Source organism: Pomacea canaliculata, linkage group LG9 (assembly GCF_003073045.1).
Source record: "Pomacea canaliculata isolate SZHN2017 linkage group LG9, ASM307304v1, whole genome shotgun sequence".
Taxonomy (NCBI): Eukaryota; Metazoa; Mollusca; class Gastropoda; order Architaenioglossa; family Ampullariidae; genus Pomacea; species Pomacea canaliculata.
Window position 1 is genome coordinate 782,692 of NC_037598.1, and position 18,064 is coordinate 800,755.

Below are 18,064 nucleotides of genomic sequence, written 5' to 3' on the forward strand. Positions count from 1 at the left end.
GTCTTGGCAGACAGACAGCAGTCCACCTGTACACACCTGTGATCACCACTGTATGGGACACAACTCACACAGGTGATAAACAGGCCTGGGGAACGTGTTTCATGGTGCGCTCCCTTGTAGAGTGTTCGGCTAATAATAATAATAATAATAATCCCATTACAATACTTCAACACACAATTTCTCACACCAAATAAGGTTATTATTGCTGTGTAAACATGCCCAGCCTTAAATCTCTTGTTACGTTTGAATGTTATTTGTTCTTAATAGCATGAGTATGTATAGACTGTAAGTTATAAAATTAAAAATTATCTATATATACCCCCTTTTCATCTACTGAAGGTGGAGTAAAAGCGCATATGCCCAGTCTTTACTCTCTTGAAAATAAAAGAAAGGGTAAACTGATATATTGACAACTTAACACATACCAAAGGAATGCTGAAAAGTTGCTTTTACTTTTTGATCTTTTAAATCTTCCCCCTCCCCTTATCAAAAAGAGCTTTGTTCTTAACAATCGTTTTTTATTGTTTCTCTGACTTTTTCAGTAAGCTTACAATCATTACGAGATATAAATTGTGTAGAACATTCCAATTTTGTAGCTGTATGCAAGCGACTTTTCTAATCAACAGTAATGTTGTTTCTTTGAAGATTACACTGTTTTGAAATGACAAAAACTAACAAGAAACATAAGTAGGTGACATCAGCACAATCAGTATCTGATGGATAAACATCTGGAGTGATATCACGTGATGTTCTGTGACTATGTTAGGTCTACATGGTGTCTAACACAATCAGGGCTTGCTAATGTTTTGAATAACTTCGATGCACGTTTTGAGAACCATGATTTTCCGATAAAGTGAGGGAACTCAGACAGTCGCTAGTCTCCGACAATGATATAGTTATTTGTGGTCTGTGTGATGGAATCACTAAAGCAGGTCAAGGTCCACAAGCGGCAGGGGCTGATGGGATGTGGGCATGTCTTACACTACTGTGATGCTCATTTGGGTAGAGTGCTTCAACATCTCTTTCAACTTTCCCTCGACTCTGAGCACATTCCAGCACTCTGGAAACTTTCCAACATCGTGCCACTCCCCAGACTACCTGATCCTAGTCATTGTAAAAGTAACAGACACCTGAAATCGTTTGTGTCATGTGTGGTCAAGCTGCTCAAACTTAGATTAATATGTCAGTGGTGTGTGTGTGATGATGTAGGTGCGCAGATGGTTGTTCTTGATGCAAGTTTGTTGTTTATTTTATAGTATATATATATATAACTTTCACTTGCTTGCCTTTCACGTTCTTATCTTAACGCTGCACCTTGCAGTGAACTTGTCTCATTTTAGTTTTAAATTTACTGTAACTAGAGTCCCTTCCCTTGTTTAAATTTCCCACTGGGACAAATAAAGTTGATCATTGTCATTGTCTAAATTAGTTAACAAAAGCTTGAGAGCCCTGTGTCTGTAGTCCTTCCTTTGGGTGTTTGTAATAAATACAAGATACAGGATGGGTCGTGACCCGCTCCCACACGACCGGACAAGAGGTGGACTACAATTAAGTGACTCAAGTTGTACACATCGTATTTAATTGCCTAACTAAAACACAATCAGTCAAACATACATATCATGCACACACACACACACACGAATACGAATGTATGCAGAAATATAAAATTTTTAATAATAAAACAGGACGGAATGTAATTTTGCATTCACTGAGAGCAGTAGACAGAAACACGCCGCTAGAGTACAGACATTGTACTGTAATTATCATCTATTGAAAGTCAATATTTAAAAAAATGAATATGTGAATTAGTGAAGTGTGCTAAAAAGGTTTCTGCTGAAATAGAATTCAAACCACAGGTAACACGGAAATGCTTTTTAATGGAGGCCCCTGACTTTCCCCAGATGATAACATCTGGTTCATACAGTGAAGATGCAGGAAAAAGAGAGAGAGAAAGACGAAGTGGGGAGGAGGGGAGAGCCAAAGAAGGAGAAGAAGAGAGTGTAAGAGACAATAAAAGACAAAAGTTTGAGAAGTAAATGCACATCACTTAGAACCTCCATTAAAGAATTTTTCCAAGTTAATTGGTAGCAAATCTGTTGTTTTGCTCAACACATGCAACCAAATAATCTTGTATCGCTAATCCTATGGATTAAAGTTACCTATCAAACAATTTTTAAAAGAAAAGTAAAATTCTGCTATAAAAATGGAAAATCTTCGACTGTACAATTCAACATTTACAATGTTTTATATTTATAGGTAAGAAAGGGTTTTTAACAGATGATATAGTCAATTTTACACAATTCTTCATGTTTTTTTGTACTAAAGATCAATTATGTCTTACTGGGTGTTTTACCTTGGGCTGTTTATCGAGGCTGGTAAACTACTTTCGAATTGTTTAGAAGCTCTGTTTCAACATCTATATGCATTAAAATGTTTCTTTTATATTATTTTCCTTAAGAATACATTTGAAAACACCTTTCAAAAGTTTGACATTCCCGGCGTGTAGTTTTCGATTGTCCTGCTAATTCCTGTGTTGGTGTTTTAACAATTGAAAATGTAGAAAGAGTACAGTCTTAGAGGCCGATTGATTGAGCAAAGTCCATTTCCGTTTTAAGGTCAAATTGGAAGGTCAAAGGTCTTATGGCAGACTGAAGGTCACCAAAAACGTGATGAGACTTCCGGTGAGGAGCCAGAAGGACACAGACTGGGGAGCAACTCCGTCTGTCGGAAACACAAAAAGTCAAAGATTAAGCGAAGAATGTTTTTTTTAAGTAATATTCTGCTGTAAATAAAACGTTGGAAGAGATAGATAAAAGTGTAATAAATAAAACCTATACACTATACACACTCAAATATTTATTGCCACTCATTTCAAATGTGTATAAGGTAAGGTGGATGGTGTCACTGAGACTACAATCTGTCACACTTCACTATCACTAGTGTGAAGTTTGTCACGAGTGTATTAGTGGCTACACTCTCAAACATTTAGTTTACATGGTCAGAGATAATTGTTTGTGTACTGATTTCATCACCGAGTCGACTCCCGTCAATGACCCATTACACAAATTGCCCGCAAAATAATGTGATGTCACTTGTTTTGTTGTCTTTTTTCTATTTCGTCATGAAAAGTTTATATTTACTGCAAGGTATGGTAGTTACTATCTTATCTGTGTCCTACCTTACTTCTATCAGATTGTGTGTTCGCTTCTCAAACTCTGTCGTGTGAACGAATATGAGTGTGTGTGTGTGCGCGGGTGTGTTGTCAAATAAACTCAATAGTAGTTCTCTGAATTGCAATTTCTTCACAGTAGTTCACAGGTATGACTTTCACTTAAACTTAAATACAAACTGGTTGTTTAGTTATTTCCTAATCGAGGTATTATAAAAGTTTATTTGCCACACACACAATATGATTTTAAACTTCAGTGTGTCTCATACTACTCAGGGTTATTTATTCATCTTACACAGTTCTGTAATAATTGTATAGGAATCTTTAAAACATAGGATATAAGTAATCTGACATATTTTATATTTTCTTTTTAAACAGTCGTTCCCAAGGACAATAAGATTGAAGATAGTTGGCAACAATTATGTTTGGGGAAAATAGAAATTAATGAAAGACCAGGAGATGAAACATGTACAAGTGAGATACCTACTACACAGTCCAGTGGTGAGTGCAGTGTAGCCGCTGTTACAGTTGCAGGTGGTGGAGCAGGTAGACGATGAAACACACTCAGCGGCAGCAGTACAGGTCTGTCCAGCTTTTTTCTCTAAAAATACAATCGTGTGCACAAAATATAGTTTATCTTCTTGTCTTTAAAGTTAAAAATGAAAAAGTAATGCCTCTGGTCTTATTTCATTGCTAAAGACTTCACATTTTACCTTATGTAACTTGCACATACCTGTACACATACACATAATATGATATAAACTAAATATATGTGTAAACACACAACTATTTGTGGAATCTATGGATATTTTTAGTAAATGGATAAATATTTACATGTTTTTATGTGTGAGATAATGTCCTCGTTTTCTTTACCCTAGAACAGTATACTTTTCAATTGGTTATTTTTCTGAAATGCCATAACGCATTTTGCTTCTAAAAAGTTGCTTTTGTTAAAAATATTGTTACAATCATTAATGATAAAAGTAGAGAAAATATGAGATAACCGACATGTGCAAATACAATGAAATTAAGAAATACATTTCGAAAGAATGTTGCCAGTGATGTAAAAGCAATAAAAGAATAAATAATTAAGGGACCAGGGAATATTTACAACATTCAAAAATCAAGAAAATATCGCCTCTCCAAGCTTTCTTCAAAGGCAATAAAAACGGAGGTGAAATACTTACTGCACACAGATGATTCACACACTAAAGTGTCGCCAGTGCAGGTAGAACCTGATAAACAAGCTGTACCAAGGCCTCCGTTTGCAGCTGTCAACAAATATTGTTATCAGAACATCGTGCAATGGTTCTTTTATTGCTTAGATAGGCTAGTGAAACATTTGTGAGGTAAAACATCATGTTGTCTTCAACTCCTGTGTCTGACTTATTTCTAGTTCTAATTGTTTTCTTCACAATTCCCCATTCTTCCTTTATTTCTTCCTTGTGATTTGTTGCTGTTTTCATTTATTTTGTCGAGTTAATTTATCTAATCTTCTGTTTCCAGCAGTCTAAAGAAGTGAGGTTCCCCAGCTTTGTTCATCAAGTACTTTTACTTCATTCACCTTGGAAGAATTTTGGTTTCTTTAATTTGAATAGGCTCAAGGTCTGTAGTTCTTAGAGCCCTGAGAATATGCAGTCTGTAATAAATAGCATGCTCCTTTAGAACCTTAGCTAAATACGTTGTGTGTGTGAGAGAGAGAGCGGTGCTGATAGCACGATATCCAAACAATAAAATACTTTCCCTCGCTCCCTTTATCTTCTTCGAAATCTAGGGAGTCCGTTACACTTTCCTAACAGCGGGGTAAGCGAGGAGAAATTTAATAAACCATCAAATATGTAACCGGTTAGTATACGAATGTCGGGATTTTCATGTATGGTTTTTTTTTCATTATTAACTATTTACTCTTTCAAAAAAACTAAGGAGAAGAGAATATCGGTTCTCTTAACGCGCGTGCGTCTGTTTGTAATTGGTATGATCTAGTTCAGTGGTTCTGAAAGTGTCGTCCGCGGACATAAGTCAGGTGGTCCGCGACTGACAGTCGTCATATGTCAGCAAAGTGATGTTTAAAGTGATGCATTCCTCGCATTAACATTTTAATTACAAAGAACGAAAGTTTATTCATTATTTACAGGTTTTTGTTTACTTTGATTTATTTGATTACATCTGCAGTGACATGTGCAATATCCCAATATTCTTGAGAGGGGAGAGAATACAGAATTTAAAATCATAAGCGACAAAAGCTGATGACATCCTGACAGACATAAACTAAGTGCATGGAGGAAGATGCAAGGGCTGAAGGGAATAATTCTAGATTATACAAACTATGTCTTAAAGAGCTCTTAAATAATGAGTTAAAAGTTTTGAAAAATCAAATGTCAACCAATACAAGCACTAGTTAAAAATGCCAATGGTTGTGCTTGTCTGTCCATGATAGGAATAGTTTGAACAATATTGCTCATGTTAGTTATAATATCATTGGTGTCAAGCAGAGGAATTTGAGTTCTTATTGCAATTAGTCAATTGTCGGGAAATTATCATTTAGTCAATACCTGAACATGTCCTAGGAAGAGAACTTTTTTTATATTAAATTCATGCAAACCTAATGCTATGTCAAAATGCTAAAGCAATATATATATCTATAAAATCATTTTTCTTTCAACATTTGAGCTGCTCCATATTAAGTGAAAGGTGTGTGTGTGTGTGAAAGGTATTGTCTTAAATGTAGGAATTACATTTTTATCGAGACATGCGTTCTTTTATGATGTACCACTCAGTCTTGCACATTAAAAAATTAACCTCTGGTATTAATGATGGTAGTTTGTTATTTGTCAAAGACATTACATCTGGTATGTTCAAATCACCATGCTCAGTGAATATATTAAGCAGTTTTCAACATATACTTCAATGTATCACTTTGAAAATGCCAGTATGTGTGTTTAGTGTGTGAGTTAATACTTTGAAATATCATGCACTCCCCCAAGGAGTACCAAATGGTCACTCGTTTTCAATCATTGAATTGTTTTAAGTAATAATGCTTCATCAGGGTACTGGTATAGCGAATTTGATAAACCTTTGACTGAACACAGACTACATTTGCAAATGATAAAGTGAACAGCCGAGTGGTAAGAGCGTTGTAGTCCGAACTGAGAGGCGAGAAGGTTTAATCCCCGAGGAGCGCTGCAAACTTCCTCCAGTCCACACATCTGGGGGAACGGGTACCTGACTTCAGTGAAAATTGGAGAAGGTAAGGCAGCAAGGGAGAGGAGATGGACACCGCCCTCACTTAAAGCAAGCCCCGAGAAAAGTGAGTCTCTTACACCTCAACCCCCCAACGATCTGAAAAGGTTAGGGAATGACCTGCTTTTACCTTTATATTTGTTAACATTTACCTTTCAATGGTCTTCCTTTGTCTTTGCATTCGAAATCGGTAGTCAGTAACATTCCACCACAGACAAAGTACAAAGGTAAAAAATAAAAGTCTGACATGTCTGATGGACTCGAGAGCATCAGGGGTGGCTGTCTTCAAGGGAAAGGTGGATCAAAGTTTTATTGTGATCAAATTCAAGCAGCTTCACTTTACACAATAAATTCTGTAAGCAAACTTCATTATGCACTTATTTGTTGTCTATTCCATCATCACTAAGTTTGTTGTGTAGTCTCCTGGCGTGGGTTTTTGGTATTCTACCGGCCCGACAGAGTGCAACCCATCAAACGAAACGAAAAAATATGGTAGACACGGACATCCATTAAAAGTTTGTACATGTATCTTGGATATTACTCGACAAGCTTGAGGACATAGTCAAACACCGCCATCTTCTCTCTCCGTCAAGCGTGACGTATTATTAAGTTTTAACTCTGACGTATTCTGTGCTCTGACGCGTCTTTTAAAAAATGACGACAAATGAACACGTGACTTGTATGTCGGAACAACGCTCGTCTGGTCACACGTGAGAGGAAAAGTACCTGCTGCTGCTACAAGGATTTTACCATGAGTGACAGGTTCACTGTTCGGCGGACGCCAGGGGAAAGACGCCAAGACCCTGCTGTCCCATGGGACACCCTCCCACAGGAGGCGCTAGTAAAAGTGTTTAGCTACCTGTGTGATGGGGACAGGTTGCAAGCGTCCCTGGCCTGTAAGGCCTGGCATAGGGTTTTAGGAATGGCCCGCCTCTGGCGTCTCCGCAGTTTTTGTTTTCGTTGTCAGAACGATTTCCACATGCGGCAGGTGTGTTATGACGGCTTCTTTCGCGAGCACGGACAGCACTTGCAGCAAGTGATTCTGGAGTTTGCTTCACCGAACAGAGACGTTGTACGGTGCTTCCAAGCGTTCGTGGCAAAAGCGAATGAGTGCACTGCACTCAGACTTCTAACAATCAAGGTTCGGCTCCTCTTCTTACCCTTCGAGCTGGAGCAATGGTCCGGTTATCGAACAAAGGTGCTATTTCTCTCTCAGTCTCTCCCTCCCTCTGTGTGTTGTGTGGTGTGAGTGTGTGGTGTGAGTGTGTGGTGTGCGTGTGAATTGTGTTGTGTGCGTGTTGTGTGTGGTGTGTGTGGTGTGTGTGGTGTGTGGGGTGTGCGTGAGAGATTATTTTCTTCTTTTTTATAGATTTAATTGTTTATATCTTTATTGAGAAAACAACTTTGATTGCGGATAACGCTACTACCAAAACAAACAGAAATGGGAGATAACACGCGCTACCTTTTTATGTGGGCTACGTCCCTTGGATCAGTTTATCCTTTGACAGTTGTTTAATGATGATAATGGGAACTGATAACGCGCAGCATCACGACCAAGACAGATCGCACTGTCTGCGCAGACCACTAAGGATAAATGAAAGATAACAGTGAGGTACGTGTAGACACACTGAGCAACATAAAGATGAAGTACAAGATAGCAGCAGTAGACAGTGAGGTACAGTGAAGTCTTTCACTTGAGTTTCAGTTAGTGCATTGCTATACTCAAAATGTCACCTCACTACAACATCAGCCCTTTAGTTTTCCTATGTTTTAAACACGAACTTTACCTATACCCCTCCCTGAATACTAGCTCGATCGTTTGAAATTACAGATCACTTCATTTTTCTTCTGCGCGACGAAACAAGTAGATGCACAGTTGACAACAAGTCTTTGTCATCTGCTTGAAGTTCTCTGCGCCATTAAGTGACACCAACAATTAGAATTTAGGTCAACCAATGTGAATATTTCTACAAAAATAATAAAAATACAAATTCGCAGCCTGTTTGTAACAAGTTCTCGACACCCACACAATCTGCTAACATGCCAACAACATTGAGCATAACTGTGTGTTTGAGTTGGGTTTGCTTTTGATGTTGATGGCATGGTATCATCAGCTGCCTTGTCGTTGCTCAGATCGTGCGAGCCCTGTGTTTGCTGCTGAAACGGCAACCGATGCTGCAAGAGGCCGACTTTTACTTTTGCCAGTTCACACACAACGAGGGTCTGCAGGTGCTGAAGGCTGTCACTGGTGACCTGCGCTTGAAGACCAGGCGGAATATCACAACTCTGAGCATTAGAGAGTTCTTCCAGCGTTCGACTCTTGACATCAGCTTGAGCACCTTCACCGAGGTCATGGGTCGCTTTTCCGCGCTCGCTTATCTGCGTGTGGACCAGGTAGACCTTCGCCGTATTTTCATGTCAGACGTGGGGTGTTTTGTAAATGTGACTCCCTCATGTGCCTCGATTCTTTAATAATTCTTCATTCCCTTCTTACAGACGTTTTTCGCAGTACAGATAGCGGGGATGACCTCGGGGTTACGGGGTCGCAGTAGCAGAAGTGGTCCCATGAATCTTCCTCACGCCCTCTCCATCCATAACAAACAACTACACATAGATAAGTGAGGAAGCTTCGTAGGACGAGCAATGCAGGTGTTGAGCTAACCAACACTTCTGATTCCTTTGTTTTCCCAGATGTCCTGTAGTTCGTTTTGTATTTCTTTTTCTCATTTTAGACAGTTTGTTACTAAAGACTTTTCCAATCTTGTCATCTAACACTTAGCCTAAAGTAGTACTTGTCTTTCTTAATGATGCCTAGAAAAAGTATGTAACAACTCAGATATTTCATACCATATCTGAAAATGACAGGAATTGTATACATTGCCAAGGTATTCTATAAAATGCCGCTTTTTCATACATTATTAAGGTTAGACAGTTTCTTTTTTTCACTCGTTAACACCTTCACTTTTCTTCCCCTGAACCATACAGCACTACCTGTGTGACGCCGTCCTGGACAAGCTCATCACCGGCTGCGCACAAACGCTGCGCCACCTGGACATCGTGATGAACACGACGGTGGTGCACGCCATCGACTCGCACACCTGGTCGCTCGCTGTCCAGCGGTGTCCGTCACTGACTGTCACAGTGAGGTTACATAAAACATTCACCTTCGAGGAGTACTCTCGTGTGCTCGTGGCGTCAATGCCTTTGACCAGAGTAAGTACGCTCAACGGAGATTTGTTGGCATTTTTGTGGCCACAACAACAGCAGCAGCAGCAACAACAACAACAACTACAACACCAGCAACAATAATAAAGACAACAATAATAATAAAACGAAGCAAGAAATCTGTCATCTTAGCGAACTCTTCTTTTTGGTCAGCGTTTATGTCTGGGACACATGAGATGAATTGTTGTCTTTCCATCTGACCAGTCAACTTACAAAATTATCTCTCTTCTCTACCCAAAGCAGATCGGTGTTTTTTGACAAGATAAGTGAAATTTGAAGAAAGCAGTGTTTAATGAAAACAAGAGAGTTTTGTGAGTTAAGTAGATGTGTCTGTGGAGAACCTCCAGGTCAACGAAAATCTATAGAACACCTGCGGTGCTAGTGTTGTTATCAGAATGAGGACACTCGAAACAAAGAGCCTGGGAGAAGATTAATGACAATATCTTCCCAATCAGTTTTAAGTTAGGATTTCCGGTGTAAAAGTGCTCTCGTGCCCATTACGAAGTTTAAAAGAAAAGCGTGAAATGGAGCGAGAGGCGAGAGGCGAGAAGCGATGGAACACGTGTAAACCGCCACTTCGCGAAGGGAGAAAAAAGATTATGTCTTCCACAGAATGTCCAGGTCTACACTCCACAGTCCACATTGGACCCATCACTATGTCCATTTCTATGGCATGTTTCGAAAAGCTCCACAACATGTGTTCAACGTATGAACACATCCTGTGCGTGTATTCATATGTTTGTGCTCTATACGCATGTGCGTGTGTATGAGGGCTAATTGGTGTGTGAGTGTAAGTGAGAGAGAGAGAGAGAACGACAGAACCAATGGGTGGAGATGGATGGACGTGGGCATACAAGAGTTTGCGTGCAGTTGATAAAGGGAAAGAGCGAAGAGTCCTTACTTGGGGTGAGGGAGAATTGGTGTCCTTACAAACCCTCCTGGAGACATTTCCCTTCTTGTTCTGCAGGTGATTCTATGGGGCAGGAGCGTGATTGGTAACACAAGATTTGCTGACGTGGCGCGTTTTCTCGGATATGTCTCTGACATTTTCTTCCACACTATCGGTGAGGAGACCCTTTCCTTTCCCTCTAGCCTTTACCGTCCCTGAGATGACCGTTTGATGATCGCCTTTGATGCTATCACATTTTTTGCAACAACAAGGTTAAATGATTCGCCGAATCGACGTTTCAGTAAGAGTTCCTCCCTCACTTTCCTTCAATAAAGTAACAAATACCCAACAACTGTCAGACATTAAACTGCGGTTTGCGAAGAACCACAGCCCCAACTTTTTTCTGCTGACCTTCTAGAAGCAACTAGAAAAATACGTCGCTTGCTTAGACGTATATCTTCTTACACTCTGATTACCTCCCCCACCTCTACGCTGACCTCCCTTAATTGCCGTCTCGATGATTTACCCGATAACAACATCAAAGGAGTTGGAATCGTTTAAAGATGACGGCTGAGAGGACGATGACTGGGAAAGGACAGAAAGCTCTAGAAGCGTTCAGTCGTGAATTTCATATTGTGGAATAATGTTTTCCGCTGAGAGCCTGTCTCTAAAAAAATATCCTTCGTTGTATTTCCATGCTGAGAAGGTTTTTAAACAAGCAAACAAATAAAGAAACAAACAAAAACCTGCGGCATGTTTTTAGTCAAACATTTTTCGAAATGTGTGCCTATTCCTTATAAACTCCACCTTTCATTAACAGAATAAATCCCAGTAAGTGATGTCTTTATTTGCTAACTTTGTTCATAGCACGTGGTCACGAATGAACAGATGAATAAACAGGCAGGAAGAACCAAAAAGTTGCTAAGTGATGCAGGGCTGCTCCTGTTTCAGAGGTAGTGGACGTGAAGGCTTATAGATTCCTGAAGGTGGGCAATGACACTGAGGGATACCTGGAGGTGGACGAGGCAGTCGAGAAGCTCATCGAGACCTGTGTCCGACTGAAGCGACTTTTGTTGTGCATCCCCCTGATGCCAGAGACACTGGACAAACTGTCACGTGTTCTAGCCGCCCGCGCACAGAATGGTTATTTACATCTCTTTCCTAAATGTTATTTCAGACTTTAGCTACTGATACCTGAATATTGTTTTAATATTATTGATAACTTCTCTGCATGTATTGATCAGACTTGTATTATTATTTAATGTTGATTTTTTAGGTTTATTTTTGTAAATTTTACCTTTTTGTGTTTATTATAAGATGTCCTGATCCACGAGATCTCGTATTGTTTCTTTTATTTTGAGTGCTACCTTCACTTCCAGCACAAAATTTCAAATAACTTATTATTGTATAAAACAATAAAAATGTTTTGATCTATAGATTGAAATTTCCTTTATTATGTTGCAGAAATGAAACGCCTGGAGGTGAAGGTTTTAGATGAAAAGATGTCACCAGAATATATCCAGGAAAGATGGCCAGCACTGCGTGCTTTGAGCCCTCATGAGATTCGTTTCGATGATTTTTAAAAATTTTTAATAAACTAATATTGCCTCGTTAGTTTTACTAACGACTTCTGAATCAAGCTTTTTCTTTCTTTTTTTTCTGTTTTTAAAAGCATAACTCATTCATCTTGCCTAAAATACCTTACTTGACAAGGGACAGGTGTTTTCTACCCAAAAGAAGTCGATGGGAGCTTAAAAGGAGTAAACGCTTGCACAACCCTCCAACTGTAAATTGATAAAACACGTGGATGCTCGGCTAGCCGCTCAACTTCCGGTCTTGGTGAGTTCGCCTACATGTCCTCTACCACACGCAACTCTCCTGTATTGAAGGCAACCATACCTGTTCAAGCTCGTGCGCACGCTTCTAGCAGAAATAATCTGACTTTGCAACAGTTTTTAAAAACCTATGTTTTCAAGACTTACCAAGAAATTTATATTTTCTACTTTTAAACCAAGAATTCAACACAAACGTAAATTAGAAATTCGTATTTTTGTCCATTAATTCTGTGATCCAATTGTCATATAAGAGTTCTATTAAGTAAAAGTAAAATCTGCTCTTTTATTTCTCATTAAAACAAATTTCTTTGTGCAGAAAATCGTACGAGGGGAGATAACCATGAAGAAAATGTTGACCCCGCATGATAAGGACTGGCACCAGCACCACTCGTGCGAGTATTTCTACACATGCGCAATGGACACTAATAATGTGACCAAAGTTCTAGAAGGCTGCCGAACTCTGATTATCCGGAAACATCTGGAACGATTTGGAATCATCTGAATGCCGACCTGAATGACAAGATCCACGGAGAGCTTCATCTGGACACGACTGGCATAATCTGAATACCAAGCCAACGATGAGATCCAATACTGGATCTTTCATACCAAAGACTGGGAACAGAGAAAGTGTTTGTCGGTCAGCGTGTCCCAAGACATAAAAAGGATTAACTGAATTCGTTCAAATTCCGGGGTTGTTTGTAGGGTCGCTGTCCCACGTTCGCATTTGTCGATGTGTAAATACTATTCGGTGTCGATTTTTATGGGAATCAGTCTTGAACAAAGGTGTGTGATACTTGTATTGGTCGCGTGGCTGCCACAAGCTCACCGACAAACATTTCACGTGCATCGGCGAACATCTAGCGAAATTTCATTGCCAGATCAAGGTTGTGTTGAGGAGACAAAGAGGTAGATACACTGAGCCTATAAATTACTTCATGTATTTGAATTTATTGACAGTAACTTCATTCGAATTCAGGCTTCAACTCAGAAAAAATAAAATATATATAATATTAATAATTGAGCTTCTAAGGCGCTTGTCCACGTGGATGTGCGCTCAATGAGCTACACACACGGAAGATTACAAAACAAACGGACAAACAAATACATGTATACAACAAACATGTAGACAAAATGAGACGATAGAAATGAAAGGCTGTTTAGACTCTGTAACACTAAGGATATAAAAGTAAAATATTTGCTGACCAACGTACAATAATTTATCGCCTTACAATACTCACAATCCTAATGACTGTAAGTGTCATTCTTTATTAACATCAAGTAATAAAAAGACCCTTACTAGATGAGCTCGGTTTATTACTTAAGACGGTAATCTAGAGCAGTGGTTCTCAAAGTGGGGTGCGCGGACCACTAGTGGTTTAATTACTAATAACGATGTATACGTAGTTTTATGTCAACTTATTACTATACTATTGTCACAGAAGTACATTTAGTTTTGAATTGTAATGAAACAAATGCGCCAATGTACATTTGAAATTAATAGTACAGACTGATTATTAGGACTTGGTGGTCCGCCATAATTTTTACTTCAGTAAAGTGGTCCGCGGTCCGAAATACTTTGAGAACCACTGATCTAGGGAGTGCTTATTTCTACTGTTATTGATGCATCAGAAAGAGATATAATCGCTCTTAGGGAAAGAAAGTCACATGACCTGATTGAGCGATGTAAAGACAAAACAAGAAAGGTTATTATTGGTCTTTGTCAAAGATTGGATGCAATCAATATTCATAGCCTTTTTAAAGAAAGGAAACAGCAAAAAGTGCCGAGACATCTATAAATAACTGCTAGTCTTATCAGCCACCTAAAAAACATTATAATAACAGTAGAGCCAACATCACATTAACTTTATCACTAAGAAACTGTTAGCAGAAGAACAGGTTGTCTTCACCGGACGGCTTTAAACTGTTACATTGTGATTAATACAGTCTGTGTTACCAGCGAGATGTTTGTGTTCTGTGGTCAGTTCTCTGACTACTAACATCCCCACTTGCCTTTAGCGATGTCAACATAGACAAGACAGTGGAAAACAAATAGGCGCGTGCGATTTCGTGTTTAAATGAATGCGCACTCAGTGCGGCGGTCGTTGTTATTCTTGCTTATGATATATCAATAAAAGAGGTTTAGTATTACACGGACATGTCGCAGCCATTATAACATGAGAAATACACTTACTGCAGGCTCCTCCATACATAGTGAATCCATCTTTGCAGACACAGGTTTTTGAAGTTGAACATGCGTTGTTTTCATCAGTGCAGTCAGCGTCACCAGTGCATGCGGCTCCGAATGCTACCGCAGCCACATTTTCTGCACACAGATTTGCATAATCAAGATGGTCAGTTGTCTGCATTTATGCCTTGCTACCTGTCACTCAATCTTCTATCTCCTCCTCCCCTCATATTTTGTTTATTTTTGTTTCTCTATCTTGCTTATTCATGTAGCCTCGGGATGCCCAATTTTTATAATTGTTTTTCTGCATAAATGCATTTCTTGTACATAGTTCGTATTAAAATGTGTGCTGAACCTCATTTAAATATTTCAGTAAAAACTATTAAAGATGATCAAAATACATAACAACTGTATAGGCTTTCTGTCAGTTTTTTCTCTTATATATATATATCAAAATACTTAAACATCGCAAAAACTCTTTCCATCTGTTTATCATTATATATATACGTCTGATACGTATATAAAGATATCCTCAGTATTTCATGTATGTTCAATTTGATTGAAATTTGAGCGTGACACTGCCAAAAACATGCATTATAATAATATTACTACTAATAATAATAACGTAAATACACTTCTCACTCAGGAGCATGCTCTTAGCGTTTACAACAAGAACATGGACAACATATTAGGGAAAAAAAAAAACCAAACAGAATATAAACTATAGAAGCATAAAGAACCCTACCGACGATGAATTAAAACAGATGCAGAAAACGCAGCGGAGTTGTGTAGCTGGGATGTAAGGGAAGAGCAGTTGAGAGAAATAATCAGGGCAGGAGCCGGCAAAGACATTAAAACACAGCACAGACAGTTTGTACTGGATGCCACAACGGATGGGAAGCCAGTGTAGACAACGAAGGAGAGAGTGGCCTGGTCACCTGTCCTGCTCTAAGCACCACACTACAGCAGACTTCTGTACTTTCTGGAGTTTGTGAAAGGTGTATACAAGGATGCAGTTTACACGCTCTCGAGGGATCAAAGCTATAAACGTTGATCGTTAAATCAGTGTGGCCTTTAGTCAGTGTTTCAGTGAGGCTCAATGGACAAGAAGTGTTCTTAGTAACGAGGATTGTAACACTAACTTGAATGTTTTATGTCACCCATGTTGACAGAGGCCATTATTCTCTGGAATATCTTAGCGCCTTTACCCACTCTTTTTCCAGGTAGATCGTCTTTATCTCTTATGCATCTCACAAGGTACAAAGTACTAGCAAACTTTCAAGGAGACTAAGGCTAGTATACTGTGCTATCAGGTTCTGTGTTCTGTGAATGGACACAGAGCTTTCATCGCTCAGACGTTACAAACATTAGTCAGACCACAGCCAGAAGTCACACATCCTAGAACGAGTAGCACATATTGCTCTGTAGTTCTCAAAGAATCATTAACAGTGAAGCAGTGTGAGCCCACAAGGACATCAGACAGACAGTAGTAAGCATAAGAGGACAAGTTCCATTATTTACTTGAGTTTAAGGTGTAGAGACAGACCGTAAGCTTCCTTCCCTCCCCCAGCCATTTAGTCAGCTCTTGCGGGTATCATCGTTTATTTCGACTTCCTCATCAACGCCAATCATATCTCGAATTCTAATTTCTAAATCAGACTGAAACCATGACCCTAATCCAAACTCTAACACAAAGGGATAAAGCTAAATTATATAGTAGCATTAGATGTATACCTGGATGTAACGAGCTACAAGAAAAAATATCCAGAAAACACCTAGGCATGAATTAAGAAATTACAACCAAACCAAGCCACAAGCAGCAGGTTACAAAATTCTACAGCTAATGTGATCCTCAGACAACATGCAAGTGACTAAAGTGTAACCCAAAGTACAGAGCCACTCACCAGCCGCAAGAAGACAGGAGAAGACAGTCACTAGGAGTATCGCCTGCATTGTCCTTGTCTTTCTCTTGCTTGATGTCGCCCGGCGCTGACTGGCTTTGGGGTGGAGCTTGGTGGTCTTTTATTTCCTCCACCCTAGTAACTACACATGTTGACACACACTGTAACCATGGTGGGTTGCTATGTGCTACAGAGCACCTGTGCTGATTGGTCTTCAGCAAATTATTGTGTCACACCTGTACACCTTGGCTCAGGGAATGATTTAAGTGAGTATTGCCATCATATGTTTTCTAGGTTACACTTCTTGGCATACAGAAGGATTTATTATAATATATTTCCTTTACGATGTGCCACCTGCTTAAACTGCATCCTTATTTTATATGGGAGTGCTACATTTGGTAAATAAGACTAAGTCCCGAAAACACTTTGTTTGTCATAATAGAAAAACAGTAGGCTCCCTCTAAGTTCTGCAGGTTTTCTATAAAATAAAGTATTTCTTCTCTTTCCGTTTTATCACAACAGAATAAAGTTCTACTTTTCAAACTATGATTCAATTATGCCTGCTAATGTTATATTTAAATGTTTACAGCGCTTAACATTGGTTTAAAAATAAAGCCTCTATGCCAAATGTTCCTGCGATTCAAGCTACTTCTGTTAAAGTTTGGCTTGTTCATAAAGTATCAAGCAATTAAGTGTTTAATTACTTAAAATGTTATGTAGAAAGAGACAACTTGTTCTACATCACTATGTTTAGTTTTGTCTATTAGCCTGTGTCTCCATTTTGTATATTTTATGGTGACGGAATCATAAATAGAATATAAATCTTTACTCTGGAATATAAAGTTTCAATTTTGTCTGCAAAAGGACTTCTCATGAAATTAATGATATGTTTCCATTCTTATTTAGTTTTTGTTAAGCTGGATAGTTAAATTATTATCAAGGTCTAAAGCTTGCGGTTCTTCAAGATTCTTTTTAGAGTATTTGAAAATAATACCTTCTCTCCTGTTTCATGCAGGATGTTTTCAAAAGTAATATACAATATAAATCGTTGCAATAAAATGCAATGCAAGTGAGGAAATCTTTGGGATCAAAACTCAACTTTAATACTTTCCTTTGTTGCATATAAATAGACAGATTTGTCACCGGGTGAAATATCTCAGCCACCGTTGGCGAAGTGGTTCCCCGTGTAGAGTGTGGGAGGCTATCAGTCCGTTGATATAATGTTGATATAATGATATAACACGAAATGTGCAGCCACCCAGAGTTGAAGTGACAGCGTGGGGACCTTGTCGGGTGACCCAAGCACCATAGCTAAAACATGTTAAAACATGATTTAAAAAAAAAAAACATTCTTTTCTAGACATACATCGGAGTCCAAAATTGAACGGCTGACGGAAGTAAATTATCTTAATGTCTTACCATATTGTTCTCAATGTCCCCATCCCGTTTATTTTTCGTGTAAATCTGAAAAAAACTTGTTACCGGTGAGCGTGACAAGCATTAAACAAAAATGATTTGCAATACCCACAAGTGTTTTTCTCACCGGCAAATATCACTTTATTTTAAACGTTACTGTTCAAAACGAGGCTGGTCTACCTCCGTGAAATACTTCAGACAGTC

At 38.9% G+C, this 18,064-nt stretch overlaps 2 protein-coding genes across 3 annotated transcripts; one reads left to right on the forward strand and one right to left on the reverse strand.

The window, feature by feature from the left end:
• Window positions 1–1,650: 1,650 nt before the first annotated feature.
• LOC112572311 (prion-like-(Q/N-rich) domain-bearing protein 25) lies at window positions 1,651–16,579 on the reverse strand. Its single transcript, XM_025251924.1, has 5 exons — window positions 16,448–16,579; window positions 14,550–14,681; window positions 4,357–4,440; window positions 3,657–3,770; window positions 1,651–2,721 (listed from the first exon to the last, which is right to left on the reverse strand). The coding sequence occupies exons 1-5, from the start codon at window positions 16,494–16,496 to the stop codon at window positions 2,639–2,641; spliced, it is 462 nt and encodes a 153-aa protein (XP_025107709.1). The 5' UTR covers window positions 16,497–16,579; the 3' UTR covers window positions 1,651–2,638.
• Window positions 7,054–13,580, forward strand: LOC112572301 (F-box only protein 39-like). 2 transcript variants are annotated; one of them, XM_025251913.1, is made up of 7 exons: window positions 7,054–7,550; window positions 8,543–8,803; window positions 9,395–9,622; window positions 10,602–10,698; window positions 11,475–11,666; window positions 11,988–12,362; window positions 12,675–13,580. In XM_025251913.1, the coding sequence occupies exons 1-6, from the start codon at window positions 7,161–7,163 to the stop codon at window positions 12,104–12,106; spliced, it is 1,287 nt and encodes a 428-aa protein (XP_025107698.1). In that variant the 5' UTR covers window positions 7,054–7,160; the 3' UTR covers window positions 12,107–12,362; window positions 12,675–13,580. The 2 variants fall into 2 exon arrangements, with proteins under 2 accessions (XP_025107698.1, XP_025107697.1); XM_025251912.1 differs by having other exon boundaries at window positions 7,055–7,607.
• Window positions 16,580–18,064: the final 1,485 nt, after the last annotated feature.